The 12,124-nt window shown below is 37.6% G+C and overlaps 1 protein-coding gene across 9 annotated transcripts in view; it reads left to right on the top strand.

Annotated features, from left to right (window-relative positions):
- The window catches only part of SHANK2 (SH3 and multiple ankyrin repeat domains 2), a 539,125-nt gene that overhangs the window by 287,725 nt on the left and 239,276 nt on the right, over nt 1-12,124 (top strand). The window contains exon 1 of one of the 9 annotated variants that reach the window (XM_075129492.1): nt 4,294-4,654. The exons of the other annotated variants lie outside the window; for them this stretch is intronic. Coding sequence (XP_074985593.1) covers nt 4,588-4,654 — 67 coding nt within the window. The 5' untranslated portion in view covers nt 4,294-4,587. Of the gene's footprint in view, nt 1-4,293; nt 4,655-12,124 lie in introns of those variants that run through there. 9 annotated transcript variants of the gene reach the window in all.

The following is a 12,124-nucleotide window of genomic DNA, read 5'->3' as shown; positions in this document are numbered from 1 at the left end:
TGCCTCTGGAGAATAGGAGGAAGTCTATGGTTTATGCCTCTTAATTGTTCATCCTAAACTCTGTAAGATTAATATGATAGTTAAGAGTCATAACAAATATAATTTTGGGTTTTCCAGCATTCTGGTATGTTCTCTGTGATATATGTAACTGTTGTGATTGTGTGTCCTGTGATATTTATCTCTAAAAAGTCCGCAGAAAACTAATAGTCTGCATTTAAATGGACACACAATAGTGGAGGGCAGGCATATGCACACATACAGATACCCTAGCCTTTCTCCTAGAGGCTTTACTTTTGTACTTATTTGGTTTTTGTTTAATCTAAAATAAACATTGTTCTGACTGGAGTAAAATGATGGCTCTCTGTGGATGTGGAAAACATTACATTCTCTTCACTTGTTGTTCAATTTACTTTATAATCTCAGAAATCTTGTAATTGTTCACTGTTATTGCAATAAACACTATTATTCTTAGATCTTATATTACTAATGAGTTAAATGAAATATTCTTGCATAGCTAGCACTTAATTAGCAGATGTAAAAATATTGGATTGTTAGGTGACTGAGCTAGCAAATGGAAAATTCTATTTTAAGAGCAACTTTATTCTGGGAACAAGTATGTTGATTACAAAGAGGATTTTACTGTTGTGGGGGAAAATAGTTTAACCATCCAACTCGGTGAAGAACAGTAGTGAGAAGAGGAAGCAAGGTATTAGATCAGGTTGCTGAGAGAGACCATCAAGCAGATTTTACTGTAACTGTATAAAACAGTGATCCTGGAAGAGCTAGAGCTCTGAGGAGGCATAAGTATCTTCCCTTGAAAATCCCTTTTGTAGCATTGGACTCTGAAACAGTGTGGAGTTCTGACAATGTCCAGTATTAATGCTGCTTTGGAAAATGTAGTGTAAGGTAACAGGCTTGGGGGAAAAAAATCCACTTTATAAGAGGTTTCAGAGTAGCAGCCATGTTAGTCTGTGTCTGCAAAAAAAAAAAACCAGCAGTACTTAGAAATTTTCAAGGGTTTATGTTCACTATTCAGATAAAAGTTAAGTCCGGTTGACTTGCAGTCTTCCAAAATTCTGAAGCTGATGAGGGTGCATTTCCTGTTGTCTTTTAGCCAGATGACCTCAGTATACTTTGCCAATGAGACAGTCTGTTTTGTACATTTGTAGATATATTAGCTGAATTTAATTGCAAAGGCTTTCGGATGTTACTTTTCAGGGCATAAACTGGACAACATGTAAAACCAATAGATGCTCACAGATATGCAGACCACATTGCACAGTGACATGCATTTTTTCTGGTGAATCCATCAACTGTCCCTGTACCAAATTAGATAAAGTGGAATTGTTCTACTTTTTCCAGGTTTTTCCATTTTTATAGGATCAATTGAGTCACCACTTATGCTTTTTGGATGAAATGGGACAGTTGTTTAATGGTGCACAGCAGTTTGATAGAAAAAAGCAAATTATCCTCTTGAAATATGGACTGAATTTTAGTAATCTGGCCAGGATACAAAACTGATACATCTCTAATCTTGCAGAAGGTTCAGTGGTATCTTTATTGATCAAAAGCAGCCAGGTCCTTTTTGTGTTGCATTTAATCCAGGTGTACTGGTAACAATAAACCGGACCATCCTTAAGATTTAATAATTTATTTAAACATATTTCTTAGTGAATCAACAAAACAACCTACTGTACCACTAGGGTTTTCCATGGTGATCTCCAGTCTAAATACTGCCCTGCCCTGATGCTACATAGTTTATTCAATCAGACGATCTCATAGTTTGAGTGACTAGACACGGTTAATTGGTGGGGGGAGCGGGAAGAGGCTTCCAATGAGGACACATACTTTAAAACTTTAGGAAAACTAGGGAATGGAGGCAAAATAATTTAACACAATTGACAAAAAACGAATCCTTATGGAAGGCAACTGTATTACCAATATAAGGGAGTTACAGAAACGTCAAGCTTTGTGGAGACCTGAATCAGAGGGAATGGGGTCTGATCTTGTACCCAGTGAAGTCCATGCCAACACATGCATAGTCCAGAGAAAAGAAAAATGTTGAATGTCACCTTTGATCTGACTGTAGGCAGTTATTCCATGCATCTACTGTGTTCTCAATATACTACTTCCCTTAGTAGTTGTGATTGTGGTTCACAAAAATGGTAAATATGACTATACAGAAAGACCTGGGATTGCAAAATTTTGAAGGAATGGTAGATTGAAAATAATTGGTATTTGCACAAGGAGTGAAAGCAAACTTTGTTGCCTTCAAACTTTTAATATACTCCCCCTTAGTCCTGAAAGGACCAGCACAAAAATCCAACAGTTAATCAAAAATGGCTCTGGAAATGCATGACTTTGGCAAAACATGCTAAGCTTTGCTCAGTCTTTACTTTTTGCTATCTACCCAATTATTTGTATGGATTGTAAGCTTTTGGGAGCAGGAGTTAGTTTACATCTTACTTCTCTCCCATTTACCATGGTCTTTATCCAAAGTGTTTTACAAAGGAATTCTCACATATTTTACTGGGTGTGTTTGGTGTGTGGGGTTGTTTTTGTTTTGTTTTTTGTGGTGAGGTGAATGGAACAGACACAAAATGGTTGTGACTTCCCCACAATCGCATATCAAGCCAGTGATGTAATCGGGACAAAACCCACGTATTCTGACTCCCAGTCCTGTTCTGTAACCACTATATTCTTGTCTGAACAGCATATAACATGCTGCTAGCACAACTACGTTTAACAATGTTCTCAAGTTCAGAAAAAAAAAGTTTAAAATGTCAGAATTTAGGTTGCATGTGATGGGAGCAGCAATTCCAGGGAAAGTCAGGTTTTGCAACTGTAGCTGTGGGCTAGAGTGAAGCATACTAAATTGTGTTTTGGATATGGAGCATGTTCAGTCTGGTCAGCACTGGGAGCCATGAGCTGAGTGAGGGTGTGCATGCTCAATGAGGATAGAATCTTCAGAGGTTTTAGCTGCTAAAGTCTCAAATTTCTACTGGGCACGTTGAACAGCAACTTTTCAAAGAAAAGGTCACCAGAATTTTTTAACATGGGCAAAATAATGTATATTCCCCTATCCTTGGTCTCAGAAATGGCTGAACAGCTTGGGCTGAAACTTTCAAAAAATATTCAGTCTGAGGCAGACCTCCAGCTTGGAAAATTTCAGCCCAAAAGGTTTAATGTTTGACAAAGTTATTTGCAACTGAAAACTGGATCTCATAATGGGAAGAGTCGGACAACCTTAATAGGGAGTGTTACCATCTATATTTTTTTAAATAGTTTCATCCTCCTGACAAAGCAATTGACTGTACTTGTCGTGCAGTATCATCTGGTGATCCCCATTGTTATCCAGAGCTACATTGTGCTGAAATAAAAATGCAGCCCATTCCCCAAATTGCTAGCTTCCTTAGGCTATGACAGGAAGCAATAGCTGGAAGAGAAACAAATGGGGATGGAGGGAAGAGGACAAGACAACAGAGAAATTACGGTTCAGTATACTATGTAGCAGTCTCAGCATGCCAACTGTCCGTCCATTGTCATTTGGCTTCTGCATGACAGCAGAAGTGAGCCTTAAGGAAGTGATTGTAGAAGGTCATTGTAGGGCTAAGAGTTCTCTGCGTCTCTCCCACAGATATGGGAGACACTGAACCCTATACTGCTATGCATTGTACCAAACATAAATATGCTGGGTACTGAATTGCATGGATTTTATGTACAATTGTTGATTGTGATAATTAACTATCCTGTAGAGAAACACTATGCAACCCAGATTTTTATATTTAAATGGGTTCTTTGGGAACTAAGACCCCTTTAATGCAGATCAAAGCATCAACCTTCCCATTTCTTCTAGGAATAGCTGGTCAAAGATATTCTGCTTTTAGTTATGGAGGGAAGGATTCATGCTTAAATAAATAACCATGGTAAAACAAATGCATGCTAATTAACTATTCGTGTTGTGTTTTGCATCTGAAATGGTCTGAATTTAGCACACACTCACTACCTGAGAGATACTTTTAATGTGGACTTTTGAAGAGACAGTAGAAAAGAGTGGGTTTTCAGAAACAGTAAAGCAGTTTTGTTTGGAGCAGTACAACAAAAATATAGACGTGATAGCTGTACCATGTTACTAATAGCTGGGTTGAATCATATTCTTTTCCTCTCTAATGGCATGCGTAATTGCTCTAGGTTTTCAGGCGTCCTTCACCCGCACTTATTTAGATTAGTGACTGATGCATTTCCATGGAAACCTGCACCAGGAAAAAAAAAATCTGTTGGTACAGTGTGGAACTAGGAGGATATGGGCTGTGATTCTGAGCCTACAACTTGTATAAAATAACAGATTCTTTGGTTGATGCTGGATTTTTTTATTATTATTCTTGTTTACAAGAGTAAGAATTACTGTGAACGGCATTATGGATTTAAAAATTTAGAAGCTTCCTTTTTCTTTCTCTGTCTCTCTCTTAATCTTGCACTTTGGAGCAACTTTTTGTGTACAGCTGAAATAGTTACATTTCAAAATTTGCTATCTGGATTGTGTTTGTTTCGTCATGGGGATGCAAAAGAACAACACATTCTAGTGAGATGGTTACACCTAGGTTAGAAACTATGACTGAGAACTCAAGATTCAAGAAGAAAGTTCATTTTGGAGGTATTGTGTAACTTAAATGAATAACTCCTTGCGTGGCTTTTAAAATGTAAAGATGAGACTACAATATGGAGCAGTGCTTGGAAAATAAGGATTCTGTTTTAAAATTTTAAACTATAATGTGGTGTATTGCATTTGTGCTCATAACTTCATACATTCTTATTAGTGCCTAGCCTATAGTCTATTTCTTCTTAAACCTAAAATATATTGTAATTTACAGCACATTTTAAAGAATAATTGAGAAATTAGAAAATAAAGTGAGAAGAAAAGGTACAATTCCAGATGTGTTACTGTAGGATTTGGAAATGTATGGAAAGCTTAATTTCATTTTTTAAATTTTTTTTATATTTGGGATAACCGGTCATAGAATTTTAAAAGGAACTTGTCCTTATAATGAATGTTGTTCTAATTTAGGGATGTGAAGGCAATTATCTACCTTCATTAATTTAGAAATATATTCAATTAGTCACTTCTTTCAAACTCCATTCCATCTCTCCATTGGACTGGATACCAGTCCAGTTTTCTAAACTGATCACTACAATCTCATAAATCAGTTTACATTTCAGTTAGTAGGCTTTGTGTTCATTTATCTGTACATTAGCATGTAATACATATTTGTACATGTTTTAGGATAAATTGCCTCCATCAAAATAAAGTAGGTCATCTCAGTACCTTGTGTAGCTTGCGGAGTATCATAGGTGCAGTAGACAGTAGGTTTTGTACTGTACTAGTGAACAGATTGCTTTAAGGAACAGAATTTCTTCCATAAGACGTCTTGGATTTCATACAAGTTTGCACAATGCTGCTATTCTGTTAAAATGAAATAGCAGCTCAGATTAATTACCTTGAAATTAAAATCCCCATGTAATTTACAAGTTATCCTGGGGAAATGGCAATAAAATGTCGCACAGCATTCTGATGCAGTGTGTAATCTCTCTGAACTCATCTCCCTATAATATTGCTGCACATGGATATATACAGTACCATCAAAAGTGAAATTTGGACTTTTAAAGTACACGAGCGCAAAATGTAGGGTGACATGAGACTGAGTTAAGGGTTAAGTTTGAGTTAACTGAATTTCATTGTTTGTTTCATTGACGGTATCTGTAATTTGCTATTTAAATATAGATCCTGTTTGTTTTTTAAGCTTTCCATTTTTAAATGTATTGATAAGCATTTTCAAATAGACATTTTTCTTGGTGTGTTTTTTTTTTTAAGGGTATTCTAAAATGCATTTTGATGTACTGGCTATAAAAGTGATGCTTGTGATCCAAATTTAGAAACATTCTTGTCCTTAGGAGATATTTAGCTTTAGGTTCTAAAGTGACCTTAATCTCCTTCCTTCTCGTACCACACAGGCTTTCCATACCTCTGGCTTCGCTTCTTTTTTCAGTACACTTCAGCACTGGAACTGAGTTCTCTACTCGGCTGACCCAGCATATCATTTAAAATATTCTCAAGGTTTCTCAATCTGATGCTCAGTGTATTCCAGGGCATATCTGGTGGGGAAATAGCAGGGCAATTCAAATTTAGAACTGATCAGTTGCTGTGGACACAGCTGCCAAGCTTTTTGTAAGGTTCCATTTTTCTGCTAAGTATTGTTCGAGGCGGGTGGAGGATGGGTGAGGTGAAAAAGGACCAGGAGGAACCTTGCATCATCCCACATCCCATGCTCATTCATACCCAATAGGTGGCGTCATCCTTTTATATTAAAAATATTTTAAAACTTTAAATAAAACTACTGTCATAGATACATGAGAATTCAGCATACATGTTGTAGATCCCCAAAATAAGTAGCAAATGCCGTTACTCTGAATTAACAGTGTAACTAAAATTGGTATCTGGTACTGTAAGTACAATAGTCATGATTTTTTAAAAAAATCCTATAGCGAGAGTCCATGCCAGGTTTTTGTGTCTGAATTATATCCTCTTGTAAATAGGCTTTATAAAAATGGTACCACTAAAGTGTTGGTTATCATGAGGGAGTAAATGTGTAAGCAGATGCTGGAATGATTATATCTGGTCAGTACTTGAAGGATTGTTTGTTGCTAGCATTGTCTTATCTATCTTTAATCTTCTCCTCCTCCTTGCATCATCTTTTGCTGGAAGAGGGCAAGTGGTGCTCATCTGTGTCATTCCCTAAACATACTTGCTGAGAATGTTTTAGTGATGCAGCTGGCATCTTCCTCTTTTCCAGAGATGGAATATATTAACTCCATTTCATGTGGGCCTAAACTGGCGTGGTGCCTGAATCCTCACTGTTGTGCTTTGGTCTCTTGGAGAAAAAAAAATAAATAAAAAATCTGCAGTCAGTTTTGAGACTGGAAGTAACAATTAGAAAAACAGCATTCAGTTAACTGAATGAGACTGATGTTGGGTGTAATGAATAAGAATATAAATACATGCTGGAAGTCGTTCTAGTTTGAATCCTGCAAAGACTTGACCAAGTGAGTAACTTGACTCTCATCAGTAGTTCCATTTTACTCCAGTTATTCACATTCTGGAATGGGGCTTCAAGAGGTCACTTGTGAAAACATGCATGTGCTTAATTTAAGCATGCAAATGCCATGGAAGTCCTAAAACTACTTGTGGTTGAAGTTAGGCATGTGTAAGCATTTGCAGGCTCAGAGCCTTAGTCAGCATTTCGCTGTAGGGAATAAAACTCAAGTTATAAGTAATGACAAATTTTGTGACTGTTTGGATTTATTCTTAAATCAGTTTTGCTTGACTGTGTCTGCACTTTATTGTTTTGCAGTCTACAGATATTCTAACAAATCATTGTACCAGTGGGTACTCTAGCAATAACAGCATATTCTGACTCCGTGTGTACACAGCAAGTTACAGATTTGCAGCATAGTTTGCTATGCAGTATTACACCAGGTTCTCTGTATTACACCAGTAATGTCCCATGTGGAAATTGCTAGAGCACAATGAAAGTACTAGCGTGCAGCCTACTTTGGGACTTCCCAGGTTCAAGATGTATCTTCACTGCATAACTTAAAAAAAGAATACATTTGAGGATGTTGCAATATGTTGACAGACAGCTAAGAACAGAGAGTGAAAACTGATTGAAATAAATTATTTGTTACAAATTGCTCATCCAACTGTCATAACTTTATAAAAAGCTTTAGCAAAATGTATTTGGGATTACGTTTTAACTTTGGGCCTTATCATAGGATGGGAGTTGAGTGCTGATCATCTCAGAATTAGGCTCTTGATATGTTTCTGTGAGATTAATTTTGTTTCTACTTGACTTGTTTTGGGGTTCCCCCCCTTTGGAATTGGTTGATATAATGGGGGGTCTGATAAAATTACAATAGCTCATGATTATGGATTAGGTTGAGATTCAAGGCTCTTCCTTTAGGATTTGAACTCAACAGGGAGATGTTTTACTATTGAAATTTACTTTTAATTTTTACAAACTATAATAAAAGCACCCATCCAATGCTCTTGGCACCTTCAAGCATCATTTTAAAAATATACTAAATTAGTAATCAGACTTGATAACTTCCCCCAGATCAAGTTAAATTACTCATCAGTGACATAGATATAATACCAATGAATCAACTCCCCACATAATCCCTAGAATCCCAGATAAATCAGTACCCAAAATGCATTCATTCTTGGGCAAGAGAGCCTGCAGTATACCCTGAAGGCTAAAAGATTATAATACATCTTCAGTCAAAGGAAGCAAAATTTACCCTTGCCATGTCTCTAGTTTCTTTCTCCAACCAACCAACATCACCTCAGTCTTATGTAGGCTGAATTAAAGCCAGCTAGTACTCATTCATGCCCGAATCTCTCCTTACATGGATAATATAATCGATTCTTCCAGCTGACTCAGTGGAGACTCCAGCCTGCTGGGGATACTACAACATATGCTTCCTCCCTAACCAATGACCTCCATGCATGTGTCGCCCCTCTTAACAAGACAGAATACAGAAACCCACAGGAGGGAGCCCTCAGGAAAGAGGAGCAATTGCCAAATGCCACCCTCTGTGAGTGCTCAGCAAAGCAAGCTGGTTCTGAGCCACCCTAAAGCAAACCCTTCTGTCCCTTTTGTGGTTTGCAAATGAGTCAATACTAGTTTGCCTAAAACAGGAAAGGCCTTGTGAGGAAACACTATCCATCCCAGAGACTTGTTCCATCTTTGATGTTTGCATACTTGCATTTATTTCTTCATAAGTAAATGCATGCAGGTGACATTAAATAAAAAAACAAAAAACAATAAAAACAAACACAGAAAAAACCAAAACCTGTGGAAACAGTTAACATAATGGTGTCAATCTTGTTACATACAGCATTAATTTGATGGTCTCAGCTATGTAATCTTTCTTTTGAAACACAGAACATTACTGGAAGAAGAGAAGCTAATGCTATAACAATTGCTTATATGGAAAAATATTAGGCAAGTATTTACTTTTGGTTTTCTTCCAATTAGAGCCAATTTTGTAAACCGTTTTTTTGTCGATAATATCAGTTGGTCAAAACCAAAACTTTTCATGGAAACCTATCAGTTTTGACAAAGCTTTCATTGGGAAGGTTGCTCAGGTCCAGGATGGAATTTTTGTGGAAAGACCAAGACTGAGCCACAGAATAGCCTGGTGGTTTAGGCCCTCACTAATTCAGAGCAGGGACTTGAATCTGAGTCTCCTACATCCCAGGCGAGAGCGTGAACCAACAGACTATTCCATGTGTCCGTTTCTATCTCGGCGCTCTCTCTAGAAATTAGGTGAATCTCTTAACCTCCAGATTATTTCTGGGGAGGATGTGGGGAAGAGTGGTCTCTGGTTTTACACCTAAAATTTGAAAGGTCTCTGTTTTGTCCTAACAAGGAATTTTTGAAATCTTCATGTGATGGAGAAATTTGTGCATGTCCAGCTCTACTTGCAAGAGAGTTAAGTGCACTAATAGTTTTCAATTAACACTGTGGGATCAGCGGACCACTGGTGGTCCATGGGCTAGGGATTTTGAATCACTGTTCTCTACCATTGCTGATGATGCCCTTTTCATAACTCTAATTTGTTACCTTGTAATAAGATGGTATGTGTAAGATTTCCTTTGCAAACTCCATGATTCACTAAATTTGATCATCCCTTTCAGTATCTTCTGTGACTAAGACAATTCACCATAATCCTAGTAATCTTTGTCCTAATAATCACCATCTAGGCTGCAAAATTGTACTACCAACGGTCTTTTATTTAAAATCCAGAATTCCAGAAGAACCAGGGTAGCACTACTGCAAGGAAGTAGTTTTATTTCAAGCATTTTGTGCCTATTTCAAAAGAAGAAACTTCAAATACTTTTAAAAAATTTGTCGTTTTTCTGTCTAAAGAAGAACTGGTCTTAGGCCGTGAGAGCCCAAGAGAGGTGAACACTAAAATTTCAAATAAAATTAAAATCTGTTTAGAATTAAGCAAGTCTTTTTTTTTCCTCCCCTCTTACTCGTAAAAGGATTTTGCAGTCTTTCAACAAAGACCACCTTTAATTTTGTTTAAAAAGAAATTACTTTGTTCCTGAGCTCTTACTATCTCCTGTCAGTAATCATAGTGAATCTTACCCCCCCCCAAAAGAGGTCATAATGCTATTTCTTCAAATTTGCACAAAAAAGTACTCAAGATAATCCTTGTTTCTTCTGATATTAGCCATCACCTTGCATTGTACCTAACTGCAGGTTTTGGTTCCTAAGTAGCATAACTTGGGGGTACATTTTAGTCTCTGTACCTTAGACAGGTTCTGCTCACGATGAAAGTTGCCTACAGAACTAATTTGTTTTATTTTTAGCTTCAAAACTGCACGAAATACTGTGTAGGACAAAGGGAAGTTCTGGACCTGCTTCTGAAGACTGCATATTGGAAGGGCATTGTCCTGCAATGCTTACGTGATTAGTTGCTTTGAAGATATTGTGGAAGAGATGCATGATCAGACCATTCAGCATTGATGGTCCAATTTAGGCCTTGGATGTGAACCTCTAAGGCTTAGCCTACACTTAAGTTTTTTGCTGGTATAGCTTTACTGGCATAACTCTCTTAGTGTAACCACAGCTTATGCTGACCTAAAAATGCATTTGCCTGTATTGCTTATATTGGTTCCCCAAGCAAAATAAACTATACAGGCAAAAGCACTTTTATGATGGGATGTCTACAATGGGATTTTTGCCAGTTTAGAAATGTTGCAAAAATCACTCCCCTAACCAACATTGCTACATTGGCGAAAGTTTCCACTGTAAGCCTGGCCGAAAGCTTTAAAAGCTACAACTGGGTAGAGAACTGAGGCATGACTTCTGGCCTTTATCAAATCTGCTAGCTGTCTTTACTCCCCATTTCACTGTAGCAGGAGCAACACTGCTTCAGTCAGAATTATACCTATATTGGTAACATTTTTCCTTTCAGTCTAAAAGGGTTTCTTATGCTTACTGCAGGGGGGGAAATGATAGGCATGTATACATATTTTGTGGGAAATTGAAAAAATACTGTGTTGTGCCATGAAGAGTGATATGCCTCTGGGGTAAATTCTGGTTTAAGTAGGCAAGGTTCCCAAAATGAACATGTGTACATGGTGGAAAATCAGTATCCATATTATGGCTGGTATCTGAACAGATCCTGTGCTCCCTGCATAGATTGTTCCTGCCCCCTGCATGTTGTTCAGGGTCCATTGTTGGACTAGGAACAACAACAATGCAGTCCACATCCTCTGACTTTGAAGAACCACCCTCTAATGTCCTTCCTTTTGGGACAGTATATGGCTTTTCCACAAAAGTTTTATTCTGGCAGTGGGAACAGAGAGTGTGTGGTGGATGCCTTCACTCCCTATCTCTGCCAGATACTTGCTTTCTGACAGACCTATGCACAGCACCTGGCCAGAACCTGGCCCAAAGTATGGAATGTCTGTGGTTACATATCACACGTAAAAAAATATCCCAGATACCCATATGAGGGGCGAAAATGTGCTTAGTGGGGTGGCACTAAGCTATTGAATTTATTGTGGCCAGCTAATCAACAAAGAAGGATTATAACTCCATGAGTGGTAATTTGGAATGGCTATGTTAGCTTGTTTTTTGGGAAACACTTCCATACAGCATGCAGAGCTATTTCCCCCTACTATAAATTAGCTCGTTAGCATACAACCAAAGTCCTAAAAATCTCTCTAGCATGGTGACACTTATAATCATAAATGAAATAGTTTAGTAATATAACCTGACTTTACAAATAACTCACATTAATTAATGGGGATAAAGCATCTAATGCTTTGGGTTGTCTCTAATATTACAAGAAAGAAATGAAGTAGTCTAGTATTTACTTTCTTTATGCATCACATGCACATGTCTGCCACTCTAAACTCTGCCCACAACTCTGGCAAGCAGTCTGAGAACATATCCAATCAATGATCAACCCACAGCAGTTTCCTAGGTAACCAACACACAGCTGTTGAAATGCACTGCTAACAGGAGAAGGGGGAAGAAAAGAAAGGGAA

Source organism: Caretta caretta, chromosome 6, assembly GCF_965140235.1.
Source record: "Caretta caretta isolate rCarCar2 chromosome 6, rCarCar1.hap1, whole genome shotgun sequence".
Lineage (NCBI taxonomy): Eukaryota > Metazoa > Chordata > Testudines > Cheloniidae > Caretta > Caretta caretta.
Note: the sequence above shows the minus strand (reverse complement) of the source record. Positions and strands in the feature narration are given on the sequence as shown.